This window comes from Megalobrama amblycephala, linkage group LG5 (genome assembly GCF_018812025.1).
Source record: "Megalobrama amblycephala isolate DHTTF-2021 linkage group LG5, ASM1881202v1, whole genome shotgun sequence".
Classification (NCBI taxonomy): domain Eukaryota; kingdom Metazoa; phylum Chordata; class Actinopteri; order Cypriniformes; family Xenocyprididae; genus Megalobrama; species Megalobrama amblycephala.
In genome coordinates, this window is record NC_063048.1 from 26217025 (window position 1) to 26238603 (window position 21579).

The 21579-nt window shown below is 37.4% G+C and overlaps 2 protein-coding genes across 3 annotated transcripts; one reads left to right on the plus strand and one right to left on the minus strand.

Annotated features, from left to right (window-relative positions):
- Positions 1-3182: 3182 nt before the first annotated feature.
- On the minus strand, positions 3183-12009 carry gdf7 (growth differentiation factor 7). The gene is made up of 2 exons (XM_048191544.1): positions 9640-12009; positions 3183-5754 (listed from the first exon to the last, which is right to left on the minus strand). Exons 1-2 carry the CDS (start codon positions 9947-9949, stop codon positions 4784-4786), a joined length of 1281 nt encoding a protein of 426 aa, XP_048047501.1. The 5' UTR covers positions 9950-12009; the 3' UTR covers positions 3183-4783.
- A 158-nt stretch (positions 12010-12167) lies between these two features.
- On the plus strand, positions 12168-21204 carry tpp1 (tripeptidyl peptidase I). Of its 2 annotated transcripts, none has more exons than XM_048191543.1 (13): positions 12168-12285; positions 12581-12652; positions 13624-13763; positions 13842-13992; positions 14165-14286; positions 15409-15587; positions 15735-15933; positions 16356-16544; positions 16664-16736; positions 16833-16953; positions 18845-19003; positions 19699-19824; positions 20221-21204. In XM_048191543.1, exons 1-13 carry the CDS (start codon positions 12281-12283, stop codon positions 20356-20358), a joined length of 1674 nt encoding a protein of 557 aa, XP_048047500.1. In that variant the 5' UTR covers positions 12168-12280; the 3' UTR covers positions 20359-21204. The 2 variants fall into 2 exon arrangements, with proteins under 2 accessions (XP_048047500.1, XP_048047499.1); XM_048191542.1 differs by lacking the exon at positions 12168-12285 and adding an exon at positions 12362-12402.
- The last annotated feature ends 375 nt before the right edge of the window (positions 21205-21579 follow it).

The following is a 21579-nucleotide window of genomic DNA, read 5'->3' on the forward strand; positions in this document are numbered from 1 at the left end:
GCACGGCTCCCCTACCAGCTCTGGACAATAACGTATCCCCCTCTTCATCTTGTGTTGTGTGGAATTTAGAATCACCTGGAAACTTCCTGAATACTTTCTGGCAAAAAAATGAGACAAAATACAAACCCAATAATGATTCCGGAACCGTGGGTGAGTCAGACAGTCACCGAAGGTTCACTTTCATGTGGATGTCTGGGAAAGAAGATTTGCTGCGGGAGTGCGGGAGTGTTTTTTTTTTTTCCCATCAATACTTTTTATACAGTATATAAAATCATCTATACAAAAATGACAATGCGATATAGAAGTATGAAAAGATGCTAAGTGTGTTTACTTTTTACTTTTTAAATTTAAATTTGTTTATATATATTATACATATACTAATAAACATTGTTCAAAAAAAAAAGAAAAAAGAAAAAGAATCAATATATTGCAGATAATTTACAATTGAATTATGTACACGTCCTTATCTAACAGTATACATACTCTTACATACACAGTGCATTTACAATGGAAAGTCAATAATAACAACAACAAAAAAGACATTCTCCCTTTTTAAGACAGTTTTGGACATTATTCTTGGTTTGTACTTTAAAATGATCATTTTCGCAGCCAGTTAAATACATAACACTAAATGCATTAAATTAAGAAAAAAGTTTTTGGCATGTGTACAATAATTTACATTTATATTTTAAGCCTTTGTTCTAGTAATAAAAAAAAAAAAAAACTAGATCACGGCTTATTGTTCCCTCCATTTTTTTTTTTTTTGAGCAACATATATTTTACCAGCTTACAGTAAAATAAATCATATCAGTGAAGGTAAGTTAACATTGCTTAGCACTGATCAGAAAGTATATTCGAGGGGTGCCAAACCCCTCTACTGAACCATGACAATCCTGCAGGCTTTGCATTCATTTCTCTGAGAGCACTTGGCATGCTGAACTGAAACTCCTTCTCTACTAAATGTCTCCTAAGGCTTTTCACTTTAGTAAAATAGCGAGGCACAGCTGAAGTAACCCATGCAGCGCTTAAGCTGATAACCTCCAGACCTCCGAACAACAGAAGAGGCAACGGCACTCTTCATGCCTCTTTATCTCCTTGAAGCAAAGATGGCGTCCCGTAAAGTTAATCTGTTCCAGCTAGGTGTGCTATCGTGATCGTGTCAATAGTGAAAGAAAGACTGCTTATAAAAAGAATCAAATTGTTTGGAGAAACTGCCTTGAGAGGAATTAGATTAAGGAGCAAGCACATACAGTTGGGAATGTTTACAATGAAAGGAGATAGAGACTTCGAAAGAGGGATATCGCTTGAACTATCCTTGACTGGCCAGATGAAATTAATTTGTTTTTAAAGGTTTGAAATAGATTTTGCTTTATCTTTTCAAACAATCCTGAGTTCATTCTTGCAGTCTGCAGAACAAGATTTTGCCTCAGAACAAAAACAGATCAGCATGATTTGAATGGGAAGTGAAGAAATATTGTGAGGGATGCAACTTTTTTCCGACTTAATTTAACAAGAAACGGTAACTTGAAAGTTAGGAACATATTTCTGCCAAAGTACTTAAAAACAATCAAAACAACAAACTAGTACACCAACAGTCACGACAATAATGTACCATAAAACCACACAGGAAGTTTCCTTGAGAGTCGCACAGATTTCGTGCCATTATATTGTTCTGAACTGCACAGATGCTCTGGCTAATTTTTCTGTGGTCCGTTGATTTAGGAATGTAACTTTCATAATGCCACCGTGGACAATTTAGGTGATTATCATTCCCATTCAGTGAGACCAACATTGATTGAGGGGAATTACCATGGAGAAATGTCAAAAAAAAAGAAAAACAGTTGCTGTTATGAATTAAAATCTGCTTTGTATTTCTTCATAGAGGAAACAGTTGTTATATAAACAGTAAGCAGGCAAATATTTCTGCCTTGACACTGAGATTAATGAACACTGGAAGCTTTATTTTGATTTTGTTCTTATGACTTGATGTCATCTAAAAGTGGTTCTATATAAAACTTTCATATAAACTGAACTAAAATGAGTTTACAGGAATAGTTCATCCAAACTTTCTTTCTTCTGTGAAACATTAAAGATATTTCTGGCCAAACAATGGAAGTCAATGGTAACCAAAACTATTAGGTTACCAACGTTCTTCAAAACTTCTTCGTTTATGTTACGCTGAAGAAAGAAATTCATGCAGATTTGGAACGATTTTGGAAAGGTGAACTATCCCTTTAAATCTTTTAAGTTGGGCATAAATTAGGTCCTTTTTTGGTTTTTTGTTATACTTATGGTACAAGGCACTTTTTTTTACCTTGTGGCTTTCATTCATACATAAATGATTTAAATCAAACATTTGAGAAAATACTGCAGATTTGTATGATCATCCATAATAAGGCATGACATTAAAGCATAAAAGTAATCTAATCTCATTACCAGAGCAAGTAAACAAATCCTCTCAGTAAATGTAGGTGAACACTGAAAGTAGATCCTCAAACAGCCAAATCTAGTGTCAGGATAAAACGAAACAATCATTTTGATTTTGGCTCCACAGCGCCTTTCACAAAATAAGGTCTGAGGTCGCTCAAAGCAATGAAGTCATTTATCTTGCACATATTGCACACATCATGTACTATACTGCAGCATTATCATCCGACCGAAGCCAAATGTAGTGTCATCAACCTTTTTTTTTTTATTAAACACCTGGTTGTTTCTTCTCATTAAAAAGCTTAATTTTAGTTTGAATGTAAAATGATGTACTAAACCAAAGACTATAGAATAACACAAGACGTGTCACTCGTATTGTTTTGAATGGGAGAAAGTGTAACGCGCAATATGGCGGAATAAGTCCCGCCTTCTAAATAAGAGCCAATCGCCGACTGGTAAAGTCATCGCGTCACTTCAGCGGCCGTTAGAATCACCGGTTTCTATAGAAACAGTCAGACGCGCTTCCGAAGAGACGCGCATTTAGGTCTGCGCATGCGCATTAGCTTGATCCAGCATGAAAAAATAGTTTTTTTTGTCATGATTCGAGCGTTTAGAAACTAAATTTATGAGCCGGTTGTTGTTAGATTTCATTGGTGATTTCAAATATGAAATTTAATCGTAAGGTTGGCAAACAGTTTTGGAGAATTTGATGTTTCCCCATTCAAAGAGATTGCATGATGCCGAGGATGCCCGAGAGGCGTTTCAAAGATGGCCACCGAGTGAAATGACTTGTCTTAAAGGGACTTTGACTAAACACAATGCTATCTCACGACCAGTTTGTACGTATTTTACGAGGTGGCTAATTCGTACGAATTCACACGACCTCACTCATACCAATTCATGCGATTTGTCTAAACCCCAGTGACGGGTAGGTTTAGGGGCGGGGTTAGGGGTAGGTCATTCGTACGAATTCATAAGAATTTGGCAACTCGTAAAATACGTACAATTTAGCAAAAAACATATGAATTTGTACGAGTGAGGTCGTACGAATTCGTACGAATTAGCCACCTTGTAAAATACGTACGAATTGCTGGGAGATCGGGTTGGCTAAACAATGGCTAAACATAATCCTTTTTTTTTTTATGTGGGTCAATATAGAAAAAAGAAGCCTGATTTCCACCTTTGTACATCAAGTGTTGGTGGGTTGTCTTGATATAAAATTCAGAACTGTCGTGCTCAATTATTACATGTGTCTATTGGTTCTAGAAGCATCTAAAGTTCAAAAAAGGAAAACCGTACTGTGTATATATGATTAAGGAGGTCTAGGTACTAGGAGAAAGCTGTCAGTTAGTATGACAAGGCCTCTTAGAAGTATGCAATTTTAAATCTTTGTTCTGGACCCATAGTTTTTGAGCCAATCTCTTGAGCCATAAATGCCATGTGACTAATCACTCTAAAGCTGCAGGAAAATGATGTCATGACAATGTGACAAAGTGACTGATGGGATCACACATGCACAGTCCCAAATCCTTTACTAGTGATTATCCTAAAAATTGCCAGTTTTACACTTTAAAAAGTTTGGTATAACACCTGCTTTAATATAAATAAAGGTCTGTCATTTAAATGTTGCTTTTAAAAATGTGTTCAATTAGAATGTACAGCTTTTTTGAATGGCCGACAATTAAGAAAGCTGTTTTTGCAGCCACATAGTGTAATTATGACATCTACCAGCAGGAGCTAATGAGGCCATGCTAACCAGCTACACTTTGACCCCTTAGATTTAGAATGGAGTCAAAAGTTTTAACTTTCACTCAGTCAATGCCATATTTGATTAAGGCCACTAGACTCCTCAGAGAAACATTTTCAGAGGTACCATCGAAATCTTCAGAGCTTCATCTTGAATATAAGCTGACTGTCATGAGAAGCACCTTTACTGTTATATACTTTATAGCTGCGTGCTACCGCTGACAGATTCTCCGACTCTGAGTCTTAACGGGGCCAACATTTCTACGCCTGCTGCAAGGATACTTCAACACTCTATCACTGAGTTTACATTAACAGGATGTAAAATAATTTCTGGAAAGCCTAGGTTTTCACTCATTTTCTGTTGAGGAGTTGTTTATTTGGTGTTGTAAGGGAATTTGGAGCTGTTCGGCACACATGTCCTCCGCTCGCTTCTAAAACACAACTCAATGTCTTATCACCATCTGAACATACACACATGCTCTTTGTCACACATTTACACACCAGCTCTGACTGCTTCATCTTGCCCACAATGCAGTGCTTGGCCTCTGCGTATGAGGCAGCGGCAGCTTTCGGATAGGGTCCAGGGGTAGCTCACCCCTCGCTCACACTGCTACCTGCAACCACAACTCTCCACCACCATGTCCTCATACTGTTTATAAACTACGTTATTCCCCGAGTCAATGTACAGGATGCTGATGGGACTGAGTTTAGAAGGAACACAACAGCTCGGAGGGGTGGACTCTGGGTCCATGGAGTTCATGAGAGTCTGGATGATGGCGTGGTTGGTCGGTTCCAGGTGTGAGCGCAACGGGAAGTCACACAAACCCTCACAGTGATAAGCTTCGTAATCTAGTGGCGCAATAATCCAGTCGTCCCAACCCAGTTCTTTGAAGTTCACATGAAGTGGCTTCCGGCTGCAGCGCGTTCTCCGTCTGCCACCTCCCTTTCCTCCGCCGCCGCCACCGCCACCCCCAGTACCAGGTCCTACACCAGGACGGCCTGCTAGTGCTGTCCGTCTCCTCCGCCGATGCCTTGGATGACTTTTAATATCATGCTCCGGTGCAGGAAATTTACGACTTTTCATGGCCCTTATCTTCTCGCGAATCTCCCTAAAGAGGTTCTCCTTCCTCCGAGCTCGAGAAAAGGCTACCAGTAAGGCTCTTTCATGGGTCTGCTGATCCTCATGGCTCAGACCCAGCATTCCGGGATGCACAGCTTCATTATTTGAATCAGAAACGGCGGATATGCTGAAACACAATGGCCTGCTGCCTTCCACGGTCCTGTGCAACTTGAGATGGGTCTTCACGCTCACACCGACTTCAAACACATCCCATGTGGCTGAAGCGGTATCTAGAAGATCAATGGTCCTAGAGGTGAGGAGCAGAGGTTGGTGAAAGGATCCCGGGAGGGAGCAGGTGTGAAGGAGAAGTCGGTACAGGTTCCCACCACGGGAGAGTAAACTTAAGACATCAGGCGGTGGCCTCCTCAGAACCCGCAGCTCCACCTCCATCAGTTCGTCCAGTCTTGAGAGACTAGACAGGTCGAATGTGTACTGCTGATTGAACTTTAGGGAAGGCTCGTCTGAAGGTATAAGACAAAGAATGGATTAGCATTGAAATATGAAATATAAGTAAGAATTAATGCAGCAAGCTTACATGAGGCAAACACTAATGCCTTTCCTCACCTTACTATGAACAATCTTACATATGGCTTTTGTGAAAATGGCATAGACAAGCTGTCATTCCTTCAACTCAATGAGAATAACATTCAAGGGCCCGAATGATTTCTCCAAACACGAGGTGCAGCATGCTCACGGAGACCAGGTGGAGAGCATTTGGCTGACCTGTCAGACTGTGAAGGCCTTTGGCAGCATCTGCTAATTACACTGATTGAGTGAGAAGAAGGTTTGGCAGGACATTGGAAATGCTCAGCTCTCAGAGAAGCCCTCCTCCTTCCCCTATATGTCCTCAGGAGGATGTAGTAAATTTGAAAGGTGGGTGGCTTAAGGGTGTAATTAAATGTTAGGTAACATTTCAAGCTGAGGTGGACCTCAGTTTTCTGTGGCCACCATGAACTGGTCTTTCATTATTCGCACAGCTAACCTGAAATCGCTGCGGGGAAGAAAATCTCTGTCTGCAAGATGTTGTCCTCTCTTTTTCTTTGTCTGGAGGAAGAAATTAGCTAAAAGAATACATCCAATACTCAGTCTTATCCGTGACTGAGATGATGCAGAACCAAACTTTGCTAAGAGAGACCAGACTTTGCGCTCAGAGTAAAACAAGCTTCGATGTTGACGTCTTGACATACAGTTCAAAAATGGAACCCAGAGTACCATGCAACCTGATACAGAGACTGCAGTTTCATGGGTTACACATGAAGAGGATTCTTCCAATATGAGGTGGCTGCACAGAAACCCAAGGCCAGATTGGGACATGTCATATTGACGCTACACTATGAGAGAGGCCTTCAGAATGATAATTGCAAACTGTTTAAAGCTAGCAGACTTTTGGGGACTGGCCACAAATAATGTACCTGCCCTATGTTGCTACAAGAGTGCAAGGAGCACGCAAAAAGAGGTGTTCTGAAAGAAAAGCACTATACATTTATCTCCTGTCTGAGACAAAGGAATGCTATAAAAATGAAAGGTGAACAGAGGGGAGGGGTGTAGAGTAAAGCATCCTCCTCTGAGCTAATATCCGCTTGCCAGACTAAACAATGACATAACCTGGAAAATGAGCTGAGGCAGTCAGGGACTCAAGTTCCAGTACCTTGGGGTCTACAAATATTATCTGAATTTGCTCTTTTAAGTTTTTGGCTTCAGACAATGCAGAGTCATATTTGGGTTATACCTTTAATACTTTTGGTTTCATTACATAAATCATTTTGTTTGTTGGCATCATTTATTATGGGAACAGGTGGGACAATCTTCACAACGAGGCATGCTGCACTCCCAGGCCAGATTTGATGCAGAAACTCCACATATTCAAACCAACAAATCACAGTTGATGATTAGACCTGGTTTATGCACTTATACATACCAACAAAATTCCAAAAGCATCAGATGTGCATGTAATGTAAATATAAATTTAAATACACAAGTTCATTTTAGCACTTGAATTGGTCAGCAAGAATAATTGCTGCCTCATATCACTGTGTAACTTAGTTTTATGTCAGAAAAAGCGCTATTGAAAATGTGGTTTAAATGACTTTTGGGCATTACTGCTTAAAGGGTTAGTTCACCCAAAAATTCTGTCATTAATTACTCATCCTCATGTCGTTCCACACCCATAAGACCTTTGTTCATATTGATAAAATCTGATGGCTCAGTAAGGCCTGCATCGCCAGCAATAACACTCCCTTTTTCAATGCCCAGAAAGCTTCTAAAAACATATTTAAAACAGTTCATGTGACTACAGTGGTTAAACTTTAAAATTATAAAGCGACGAGAATACTTTTTGTGCACTAAAAATGACAAAATATTGACTTTATTCCACAATGTCTAGTGATAGGCGATTTCACTGCTTCATGAAGCGTCGGAGCTTTACGAATCTTTTGTTTCGATTCAGTGGTTCGAAGCGTGAATCAAACTGCCAAAGTCACGTGAACTATTGAAATTTCAAAACACTTATGACGTAACGAAGCCTCATTTACTGAAATCATGTGATTTTGGCACTCTGAACTACTAATTTGAAACAAATGATTCTAAAATCACATGATTTCAGTAAACGAAGGCTTTGTTACGTCATAAGTGTTTTGAAACTTCAATAGTTCACGTGACTTTGGCAGTTTGATTCACGCTTCGAACCACTGATTCGAAACAAAAGATTCGTAAAGCTTCGAAGCTTCATGAAGCAGTGTTTTGAAATCGCCCATCACTAGATATTGTTGAATAAAGTCGATATTTTGTTATTTTTGGCACACAAAAAGTATTCTCGTCACTTCATAACATTAAGGTTGAACCACTGTAGTCACATGAAAAAGGGACGCTGGCGATGCAGGCCTCACTGAGCCATCAGAATTCATCAAAAATATCTCAATTTGTGTTCCGAAGATGAACGAAGGTCTTACGGGTGTGGAACGACATGAGGATGAGTAATAAATGACATAATTTTCATATTTGGGTGAACTAACCCTTTAATTATTATTTATGATCTGTGCATTCGCCATTTCGTGACATCATCTTCACCACGGTCCCCCGATATTTTTTTAAAACAAAGAGACGCCCATTGTTTTTTATTTACTTTGTAAGAACACTGAGAGATCAAATCAAATTAGTTCACTCTTCATTTTTCACAAAATGTGGGAAAATATAAGGTGGAAATGTGATGCTTTGAATTATTACCCTCAATACCCTTAAACAAATGTGACATTGGGCACTTTTTTATTATTCAAAGGCTGTGGCCTCAAATGTAATAACTAGCCTGACAATGTATGATTGTGAATTCAATATATAGAACATTCAAGAACAGAAGAACCTCTTCAACTATACTAAAAAAAATGTTTTCACGCATATCTCCATTTGGTCGGGCGGAGAGCTGACACGCTGCATTTCACAAATTCTGTATTTTACGTGACAATCTTTATTGGAACATAAGTTTTAAATTAAAATGTTTCTCTATCTTTATCAGCAACACCTGGAGGAGAGAACGCGTGCCCTGTTTTAGATACTTTAGCTTAAGGTGCTGCTGAAGTTTATTTGTCACAGATGTTGGAAATTTGAGACATTTGACTTCATATTTCTTTTTTGGTATTATGTATTTCGAAAATATTATCGGAAAGTAGATGTTCATAAACAAAAAATGTAACTTGAGCTCCAAAAACATGGGATCACGCATGCGTAAACTACACATGTATAGTATAGCAATCCAAATCATATCACATTTAAAACCGAATCCAAATCACTGTAGCAGAGTATTTACTAAATTATTAATGTTCTTTTCAAGGTTAATTTCGCGTAACTCTAACACACGCAGAGCTGCGCATTTCTCTAATTAATTTATGCATAAACCAAATATATTTTAGTGCAATCAGTAATAATAATGTTTGTGGTTCGTAATTATAATAATTAAAAAATATTATTATTATTATTATTATTATTATTGTTAATCGGCAAAAAATTATCTGACATTATGAGCCAAAGCATCAGATTATTTCAAGGCTATATATCATGGGTGAAATATACCATTGGCCTACCGTCTTAATATATAAACTCTCAGTCATAGTCACAACGAGATCAATCATCTTACAGTGTCAGCTGTCATTTAGCCTTTAAGCTACGGCATGATTTATTACTGCAGCGTGTACCTTATACAATGCATTACAATTTTACGTGCCAAGTATAATATATCAAAATAAACAGACCAGGCTCAATCTGAATGTATGAAATCCGCACCAATGGCCTGAATGAGATCATCTTACACTCATCTATCTATCTGTCAGTCTCCCCGGCGGATCAATCACACTCACCTTGTCCCAGGTCCATGAAGCTGGTCACTGTGTTGGCATATCTCCTGGAGCGCGTCTGGCTGCCGTTGCCTCCCCGTCGGTCCAGTTCCGATAGAGTCCTGTACAGAGAGATCATGTAAGACGGAACATGAACAGATGTGGAGTCGTTCCGGGAGCTCGTGCTGGCTTCTGCAGGACCGCGCGCATCCAGATGTGAGTGAAGCCCGTTATCAGAGGGGTACTCCACCGATCCCAGCACCACTGCCTCAATAATATTCCCAAAGCAAAAGGAAAACCATAGGAAGGGAGCGGCAGTCTTCTTGGGAGTCATTTTCAGTGGTCTCTGGCCGAAAATGGCAAAGTTGGATGGACTTGATGACTTTGGAAACTCCCCTTTGCTCTTTAGATAGTGTTAATATCTTGTATGTGAGTAACACTGAATGCCTGTTGCTTAGTATTCAAAGAGCGCCCCCAGTTGGAAAGATATTTCGAAGCGGTAACGTTTGTTTCAAATCCCCAACACCAATGTCTGTGGACTAATATTATTGCCAGAATGCCATTTAATATAAATAAATTATGCAAAACCGAATGAGCTTAACTAACATTAAACAATGAAAGGTGTCCACTTATTCTGTTTTGCTAAGAATTTTCTTAGCAAAATTGTATTGTTATTTTTTTTTTATATGACAATGACAAATAGTCTTCTTCTAAATAAGAATAATAACATAAATAGACGAATTGGTGGTCAATAAGACCATTTTGATTTGAAGTTGGTTTTCATGCTGTACCATCTTTTGCACAATGGTCCCCCATTTAATGCGCGCGCACTGCCATCTACTGTTGAAAAGACCTCAAATGCTGTAAGTTTATGCAAAGTTATATTGCAACACAGTAGCCCTACTTTAACATGCTAAAAGTAAAATTAATTTTCACTATGCAGAAATAGTAGTCCATGCAGTTTGCTACAAATACTGCCCTTTTGCTTATACATTTAGGGGAGATTGAGGCTAGTTGTCCCTCATCTTACTCCAGTCAATAGCCTAATTCTCAGTGTAGTTTTCTTTTTGAACATGAACTTCTGTGTAAACACAAAAATATCAAATAATTGTTTTGGCCAAAAATACAACCTACGAAAAGATGACTATAAAGCTACTAAAGACATTCACTATGATATATGATAGTCCCTCAGCTGTGCAACCCATTAGTGAATGCATTCATGTAGATTATGAGATTTAGATCTGTTTCTTTCTTAATGCTATCCATTTTTCTACTAATTTACACCTTGTCATCTACCAAAAAATAAAGACTATCATATGCATCATCAGTCAAGCATATGGTTCTTTTCACTTGCCACTTACTGGAATCAAAGAGGGAACATAACAATCCATTATTATTTCATCACAGCCAACATGTGCTCAAGTTCTTAAGATGAAAATTGTATTTCAAAATGTCTAGCCTAAATTGTGGCATTCCATGGAGATTCAATCTTGGAGGTAAAAGCATATTTCCAATGTTACAACCTGAACACTTAATTTATATAACTTTACACTGCTGTACTGGGCCTGAAATAGATCATCCATGTCAACATGCAGCTGATTGTGTGTTGATTTGCTGTCTGGTTTAACCAACGCTAGGCTATAATATATAGGGATATCAGATTAAACTCTGGAAGTTTTGCCAGGAAGTACAATACTCATTCCTTTCCGACCTCATCCATATCTGTCACTAAAGTTCAGTAAAGACAACAAAGTAAATACATTCTAGTAGCCAAAGAAACATTTATTAAGCTCATGGTATGAGCTGTGTTGTCTTCATTCTGCATTTTGCACTCTTCCCATGACTGCTCAGTCAGATAAACAGATGTTATTCCATTAATGGCCTGAAAAGGGAGCCATGCTATCACAAAGAGGTGGACTGGAAAGTATTTTGGTGACAAAACCTTATTCTTACCCCTCAAAACAATGGAAATGTGTCAACATCCATAGTATGTACAATACAGTATTTTTCCACTCAACCATTTCTTGACTTGTGATCTAAACACCAGATACAGATCTTTTCTCATTTATGTCAACTTGCTGACGAGATTTGTCTGTGTAAATTTGTATTTTAAGAAGGAATGGACATGCTACAATGAGCAAACAGTGCAATTTTAAAGTTCAAAACATGTAACTACATCTATGTCCTCGTGATTATATATTTTAAAGTTGTTATATATTTATACATTAAAGATTATAGCCTCCCCGCCGCCTCCCAAACACACTGTGTAGAGGATCTTTATCCCCTCATAAGTAAATAAATTTCCCTCAACTCCATCAACCAATAACATCAACATCTATTAATGGGCAATATTTGCCAATGCATGACATTATATGGGGATAAACAAACAAATATGGGCGTTACTCCTAAAATACAATTATTCAAAATAATCAGTCTGCTCTTTTTTAATGCATTGTAACCAACTTAAACGTCTAGGTCTGAACCGACAAGAAAATAAGGCAAATAACACGTTGTAATGACACTTACTGAACATTAACTTCCTCAATCAAAATAAAAGATCAGCTGATGGTCACGTGACTATCACATGATCAGCACATAAAAACACAGGCATTGGCGTGGAGGTGATTTTCAGAATCAGATATCATAGTGCGTGAACGTGAAAACAATGCGGTGAGTACTTTGTTGTTTACCAAATGTTATTTTACCGTAGTCATAGTTTATTGATCGCATTTGCAGAGACTGTTTGTAAGTCTCACAGACTATGGTTCACCTCGACGAGGTCAGATGGTCAGTAAACGTGTTTCTTTGTTGGTTTGCTTTCTAACGTTAATTGTTTAAGTTGACTGTTGGAGTTGAAAAGACAAAAGTCAGTAAAAGTAACCTCTTGCTCTTGTGCATTGACCATAAAATTAATTGACTGTGCATCAGAGTGCGTTCTTAAAGTGACAGTGTTCTATTTTTACAGGAGTGCTGTTTTTGTGCTGAGCTTAATTTGGCTGGTCAGTGGGGAGCTGCTTGAAGCTGACCAAGATGCTTCGTAAGTCTAAACTATGAACTGCATTGGCCATTTTTTGTGACTTTTAAGTGACTGATATAAATGCAATATCTACATATTGCTTTACAATAGAAACAAGCCTTTAACAATAGCTGTTTCCATCTATCTCAGGGGTGTCCAATCCTGCTCCTGGAGGGCCACTGTCCTGCAGAGTTTCGCTCTAAGCCCAGTTAAACACCCCTGCTAATCAAGGTCTACTAAGCATACTAGAAACGTCCAGTCAGGTGTGTTGAGGCAAGTTGGAGCTAAACTTTGAAGGACAATGGCCCTCCAGGACCGAGTTTGGACACCCCGATCTACCTATTTTTATATGCATTTTAGGAAATCGCATACAAAACGCCGGATAGAGATGCAAAGATGCGCAAATTCTAAAAATGTTTTAAAAACTTGTGCGTTTTTTTTTTTTTTTATCTGATTAGAAGACGTGCATAAACCATGATGGAAACGCATGTACCGAATATATCCTCCGATGTGTAACAAAAACTCACTTGACTTTCCCTCAGCAGTGGATGTGATTGGATAACTGGACTAACTAGCAGATCAGTTTCTTTGCACATCATCTCAAATGTCGGTTTGGTCATTCTGAAGTGCCTGAGCCAAAGTCTGGCATCAGAATGATTTGGTATAATGAGCTCCCAGAAGTGTCTCTCATGATTGTTCCCAAACACCAGCATCCAAACGCCAGATAACATGACAGCGTTTAGTGCGGTTAGTCTACGTGTTCTAAGATGCAAGTCATTTATGATTTAGGAAAAAAAAGCCACAGTGACTTCCCTTTTTATTACAGATATTTTGCGCCAATTTCCCAGGAAGTGATTATTTGTTCTCTTGAACACATGGGATGGAAACACTGCTTTATTTGCAAATGTTATATGCGATATTTCAATTTTGTGCACAAGTTAAATTCAAAACTTTGGATGGAAACATGGCTAATGTTATTCCCAATGTTTTAGTGTGCCTGAGGACTGGCTTCTAGTTGAACGGGTTGGACCTTTGGAGGAAGTGGAACTTACATTTGCACTAAAGCAACAGAATGTTAACCAGATGGAAGAGTTACTGAAACTAGTGTCGGACCCAGATTCACATCAATATGGTATTGAGCTTCTCATTTGTTATAATGAAAAATGATCAAATAAAGAAATCAGTTCTCATTTTCTCATTTATATTTTAGGGAAGCATCTGAGTTTGGAAGAAGTAGCTGATCTTGTACAGCCATCTCAGCTGACGGAGAAAGTTGTGCAGAATTGGCTCCAGAGTCATGGGGTCAAAAACTGTCACACAGTTGTAACACGGGACTTTCTTCAGTGTGTCATGACTGTACAGTAAGCACAATTTGTGTGAACTTTACCATATAAATAGAAAAAAACCCACAAAAAAAATACTCTTTTCAGAAATTGTAAAAAATAAAATCTAGTTTGTTCTTCTTTTAATAAAGCATGGTCCAGTTCTTCTATATATTTACTTTTGATCTATCCATCCATCTATCTATCTTAGGGTGGCTGAAGCATTACTCCCCGGCTCTAAATTTCACCGCTACAGAAGAAATTCACAAACTCTTTTGAGGTCAACATCCCTATACTCCGTTCATGAAGATGTGCATCAGCATCTAGACTTTGGTGAGCAGCTGACACCATTCATCTCCATCTTCAGTCCCATAAGCCTACTGTATCATATTTGATCCATGAATTTCTAAGGCCTTTAAATTATGAACATTATTAAAACAAATATCTCACTGCATGCCTTCTGCTATCTGATTGGTTTTTAAGTGTAATTGTAAAGATGTCCTCCTTTAGGTTGTGGTACACGTCTTTTTGATGCAAAATTCTTAATGATTTTTAGTAAAGTAAACTTGAGAATAGCTTTGTTTTTAAACTGTTCTTAATATTTCAACATACACATTTATGGTACTGAAGCAACTTAGGTGTACTTTATTATCTATACATATTTTTTTATAAAATCATGATAAAATGTATGTATCAAATCTGATACAACAGGCTTTTTTTTTTTTTTTTTTTACGAATGTTTATTTGTACAATTTTCAGTGATCGTTGTATTGCATTTCATTACATGGTTTGCCCCCCCCCACACACATAAAACTAAGCATTTAAATATCTTACTAAGACATTATTAGGAGATATAGAGTGACAAATGATTTAATATGCATTTTTGTAAGTAGTCTGCTATACTGTTAAAAAGATTTCTTTGATTTACATTTCATCAGAATTTCAACTTATGTTTTGGTTATGTAAATATCAGCTAAAGCATCAAATTGCTTATTTTTGGTCAGTTTGGGCAAAAAATTTTTTTTTTTTTTTTTCCTCCTCGAGTGTGAGCTCCATAATCTCACTATTATTATGCTATATGGGTCATAAAAGCCTGATGTGTGAATTATGATACAAAACATAAAACTCTGCAAACTTTTTTTTATGTAGATATTTAGATATTTTAATTTTTTTGTAATAATTTTTGTAATAAGGTTCAATAAACTTTTTTTTTAAACTTCAATTTTTTTTTTCCCAGTATTATTTCATATGTATGGATTTACAGGGTTATAAGGACTTTAACAATAATCTGCATTCAACAATACTACATTATGTTTTGCATTACTTTTTAGTGACATGCATTATTTTATCCTAATGAACATGCACCTAGTATTAATGTTGCTAATGGAAAATCTTTGGTGTAATCACTCTCACATCTACGAAATGAAGCCTATTTATCATCTTTTTATTTTTTAGTGGGTGGTGTTCACCGTTTTCCACCAAAAGGAAAGGATATCAGTAAAGGCTGGGAAGGAGCAAGACAAGCAGCATTAGGCTTTCACTTGGGTGTCACCCCCTCAGTCATTAGGAGTCGCTACAACCTTACAGCAAAAGATGTGGGCACTGCCACTAACAACAGTCAGGCAGTGGCACAGGTACATTTCTCATACTCTCTACTTTACTGTTGAGATTTCACTGACTATGGTGTTAAAACTGTTAACTGTCATCATATGAATATTATTCTGTAATGTTCTTCATGGTTGTCGAGTATCTCCATTAACTTGAGGCTGTAAACTGGTTAGTTCTTGGAGCAGTACTACCATCCCGCTGACTTGGCTGAGTTTATGAGTCTGTTTGCTGGAGGATTCACGCACATGTCAGCTGTAGAGCGGGTCGTGGGCACTCAGGGAGGTGGGAAAGCTGGCATTGAGGCCAGTCTGGATGTGGAGTACATCATGAGCAGTGGAGCAAACATTTCTACATGGGTCTTCACAAATCCAGGTATGTGATCCTTGTCTGTGTTAATTAAGTATCCTTCAGATGCTATTCTACTTTTTATTAATATTTTTTTAAATTAGTTTTTTTTTTTTTCCTGTTTATTTTAATTGTAGTTAAAGTTGTAGTAATTTTGTCTTCTTTTTTTGTCATTTTTAATAGTTTACAGTTTGTTACTTTAGTATATGAGAAATATATTCAGACTATTTTAGACCAGGCAAGACGACAACCGCTGCAGAGTAGCCCAGTATCTTCGTGACTTGCCGTTTATATAAACAGAGAGAAGTAGCTCCAGCTACAATGTTTTTCCACAAGATGCATGCAGTTTTGTTTATTAACTGCTAGTGTGGCATTTTCATTGTGACTTAAAGGACCATGTGTTCTATGCATTGTAAAGATCACAAACTTTATTATGGTCTCTTCAACAGGTCGTCATGAGTCCCAGGAGCCATTCCTTCAGTGGATGCTGCTGCTCAGCAACATGTCTGCGGTTCCTTGGGTCCACACCATCAGCTATGGAGATGATGAGGACAGTCTTTCTGATGCCTATATGAACCGCATCAACAATGAGTTCATGAAGGCTGGCCTCAGAGGGATATCTATGCTCTTTGCATCCGGTAAGATACCTAAAGTCAAGAAATATGATTAACTGTTGGTTCCATCTCAATGGTACAAGATCTCAAAGAAGGCAACACTCTTTAATTAGATCTGTGTTTTTGTTTTTTGCTTTATTCAGGTGACAGTGGAGCAGGCTGTAGACACTTGACCAAGGAAAGAAATACTTTTAGGCCAAGTTTTCCTGCTTCCAGGTAGACATTGCTCTCTGGATAATCTGTGTAGTACTGATGTCTTTTAAATTGAAAATAACTGATGTGTGAATTTGAATGAATCTCTTGCCTATCTAGTCCCTATGTGACCACTGTGGGTGGAACTTCTTTCAAGGACCCCTTCAAACTCAGCTATGAGGTCACAGATTACATCAGTGGAGGTGGCTTCAGTAATGTGTTTGCAATGCCAGATTATCAGGTAACAATCCACAAGTCTGTACCCTTTGCTATGTTCTGAATGAAATACTGACTTGCTGCTTAATGAAAACAGCTCAGAATATGCTGTATACTGTATTATTTGCTCCGGATTAATATTGTTGGTGTTACAGGGCTTGAATTTCGGCGTGGGATTGCACGTATTGCGTATAATTTTACTCAGATTTAGCGCATAATTACCACAGATTTGGTGCTCACGCCCAAAGTGCACGCACATAAAGCCGCCTCTCAGCACTTAATCGAGTTCTTTTTTTCGCTGCTTGCTTAAAGGTGCCCAAGAATGCTTTTTCACAAGATGTAATATAAGTCTAAGGAGTCCCCTGAATGTGTCTGTGAAGTTTCAGCTCAAAATACCCCATAGATTTTTTTAAATTAAATTTTTTTAACTGCCTATTTTGGGGCATCATTAACTATGCACTGATTTTTTTCAGCGCACCGCCCCTTTAATTCGCGTGCTCCCTGCCACAGGAGCTCTCGATTATATTACAGCGCATTTACAAAGTTCACACAGCTAATATAACCCTCAAATGGATCTTTACAAGATGTTCGTCATGCATGCTGTATGCATGCTTCGAATTATGTGAGTAAAGTATTTATTTGGATGTTTATATTTGATTCTCTATGAGTTTGAGGCTATATACTCTGTGGCTAACGGCTAATGCTACACTGTTGGAGAGATTTATAAAGAATGAAGTTGTGTTTATGAATTATACAGACTGCAAGTGTTTAAAAATTAAAATAGCGACGGCTCTTGTCTCCGTGAATTCAGTAAGAAACGATGGTAACTTTAACCACATTTAACAGTACATTAGCAACATGTTAACGAAACATTTAGAAAGACAATTTACAAATATCACTAAAAATATCATGGATCATGTCAGTTATTATTGCTCCATCTGCCATTTTTCACTGTTGTTCTTGCTTGCTTACCTAGTCTGTTGATTCAGCTCTGCACAGATCCAGACGTTACTGCCTGCCCTTGTCTAATGCCTTTCATAATGTTGGGAACATGGGCCGGCATATGCAAATATTGGGGCGTACACCCCAACTGTTACGTAACAGTCGGTGTTGTGTTGAGATTCGCCTGTTCTTCGGAGGTCTTTTAAACAAATGAGATTTATATAAGAAGAAGGAAACAATGGAGTTTGAGACTCACTGTATATCTTTTCCATGTACTGAACTCTTGTTATTTAACTATGCCAAGATAAATTCAAATTTTGAATCTAGGGCACCTTTAAACAAAATAATGTCAAAATGCTGGTCTTGTCGAGTATTCACGTAAACACAGTCAGTTATGTTTGTAAAGTTATGTAAGTAAACCAAAACAGAGAAAGAAAATATATTTGTACTGTATAATGGGTTTGTGCATTAGGTCTTAAAGTGACAGCAGCCTAATATGACTGCTGCCAAATTGGCAGTTTTTCCCCTATCGATATCAAAATTGTGTCCAGTGAAAATGCTTTGTGGTTAGTAACTTTGGAAAACCACTTGCCACAGTGTCTGGTGAGGGAACTTTACAGTTGGTCTCATGACTTTACAGTTTTTGTCCCATGACCTTATGTCAGCAACTGGTGTGCAGTTATGATCTTGTGAATAGTTTATTTACAGTTTAGGAAGTATTCTGTTCTCAGTCAGAGATGTCTGTGTCAAAGTAATGTCCATATGGCAGTAATATACAGCTATAAGGCAAAAAAAATGTAGGTAAAAAATGCTATCATTTGGCATAATGATTTAAGAAAGAGATCATGGTTAAAAAAATAATTGCTTCTTTTACATATCACACTGGAAACCCATTTCCCATGCACTGTGGGATTCTGTATTCTGGGCAGTGCTGAATTGTCTTGACAAACAAGGTTGTGTTTTGTTCTCTATAGGTTGGTGCTGTTGGAAAGTATTTGAAGAGTGTTCAGCCTCTGCCTCCTCAGACATATTTCAACACCACTGGAAGAGCCTACCCAGACTTGGCAGCCCTGTCTGACAACTACTGGGTAGTCACCAACCGTGTGCCTGTACCATGGGTTTCTGGAACTTCGGTTAGTAAATAATAGATATAATGATATTACATTGTTGCTCATATTTATGATTTTTAATACAGAGAAACTGCAGTGTATAATACTAAGAATTTATATTGACTTAAAAAAATAATAGACTACACACTACCATTCAAAAGTTGGGGGTCAGCTAGATTTTTTTTTTTTTTTTTTTAAGAAATGTATTATTCAGTAAGGATATTAAATTGATCAAAAGTGACAGTAAGGACACTTATAAATTTATAGATGCTTTCTTTGTCAAATAAATGTCTTTTCTTTTTTGTTGTTGTTATTTTGAACTCTATTCATCAAAGATCCTTAATGTATCATGGTTTCCACAAAAATAATTAAGCTGCACACATTTTCATCATTTATTTGTTAAGAAATGTTAGGATGATTTCTGAAGGATCATGTGACACTCAGTTCTTGTCTGCCATTACAGGAATAAATTTCATTTCAAAATATATAAAAACGGACTAAGGCTATTGTTAAATTGTAATATTTCACAATGTTACTGTTTGTACTGTATTTTTGTTCAAATTAATACAAGCTGGGTGAGCACAACATTAAAAAATGTTACCAACCCCAAACTTTCGAACAGTAGTGTACAGTAGAAAATGCAAAAAATAAAAAAGTAACTTTTTATAGTACAGTACCCAGTGAAGTCTGACATTTTGCAATCTGGATGTTTTTCCAAGGCATCAACCCCAGTAGTGGGTGGAATTCTCTCCCTCATAAATGACAAGCGCTTCCTGAAGGGCCTTCCATCCTTAGGATTCATCAACCCTCGCCTTTACAAACTGCAAGGCAAAGGTCTTTATGATGTAAGTTTTATGAACAACTTTTTTTTTCTTTTTTTTTTTTTGGATGTTTGATAATAGTCACTCTCTTAGCCCTTAGCCTGTGTTCAGCTCATTTCTTTCTTCTAGTGGAAGTCTCAGAACTGAACTCAGGACACATCAGGACTGTTACACCATCAATATCCATATTTACAGTGTCAATGAAGTGATGTTTTAAAGTACAGTACATTAATAACTGAAAAGATCATTAAAAGCACTGTAGTGCCCCTTGTGGCACACTTTTCATAATGCAACAAATGTGTGAAATTGGGCTTGTGTAACTAGAAGGCAAAATAATTAACATTTAGTTCCCCTTTTCTAGTAACCATATCCTCGAAGCAATTTGTTGATTTTAATGGTGTTTTCTCCTCCTGCTTTTAGGTGACTGAGGGATGTCATCTGAGTTGTCTGGATGATAAAGTTGAAGGGAAAGGGTTCTGTGCCTCTCCTTCATGGGATCCAGTAACAGGATGGGGAACACCCAATTATCCTGTTCTTCTTGCATCTCTCATGGATTGAGCTGCAGCTGCTTTGTATTCCGAGAAACACACCGACATTGGTTTTTCCATTATTTTGCTGAAGCCTTTAAATGACAATGAATTATATAATCATATCAAGATTTCAGAGATGTCAATCATCTAAGAATCATTCTTGCAAAACAAAGTCGTTTCAATGTAAACTCAACCTTTGATGCCTGGTTGATTAACCTGTCCAACAGGTCATATCGCTTCAGTTCTTTCAGATGAGGTTGATTTGTCCCAGATGAGTTAAGGATCTGTGGATTCCAGGTATAGACCACAACCAAATGTTTAATAAGCTTCTTTGATTTAAACAAAACAGTTTGACAGAGAAAATATCTGTAATTTTATCTACTTCATATACCAAATGGATTTTTTTTTTTTTTTTTCCCCTAGAGATTGGTCAGTGAAGTGCAATAATCCCTAATAGTTCATTTCCTCTCTATGAATGCCAGTTCCTTTTAAAATACAATTTAAACAGGTCATTTTATCATAAACATTAGGTTTAAATGTAGCATGTAATGAAACCAGCCTAAATATTGAACATACTTGAGAGCTGCATAAACCTGTTTTTGTCGTCTTCTTTTTTTAAATGGGTTGAATTCAGTTATTAATGAGGTCCTCAGGGAATTAATTACTGAATAGATTTGTTCTGGAATTACTTGGTCACTGGAGAGATTTTTCTTCTAGACATCTTGTGCACTGAATGTTGTTTGAACAACTGGTCAAACTTGTTTTTTGAAAGATGCATTGCTTCCAGGATTCCCTCTGAAAAGTACATTAATATTTTGAAGATGATGTTTCTTTGCTGAAAAAATACAAATTAAAGGTTTTATTTTGAAATAAATGCTACCCTTGTGTACTTAAGTGTTGGATTCAAGTAGATTCAGATATTGTTCAAAAAAATACACCACAAATTGAGAAGGAATTACAAAAGCTTTAACTCTTGGAATTGGCATTTTAAGTTGAGATTTCTCAGGTCAATTAGATGAGCTCACAAAATATACATGGGGGGAAAAAACATATTCTGTTAATTTTTTTTTTTTTTTTTGGACATTGTTTAAATGCAAGCAAACATAAATTTAAAGGGACATTGCACCCAAAAATATAAATTGTCATATACTCACCCTCAAGTTGTTCCAAACCCGTATGAATTTTTCTTCTGCTGAACACAAAAGATATTTAGAATAATTTCAGTAACCAAACAGTTGATGGGACCCCA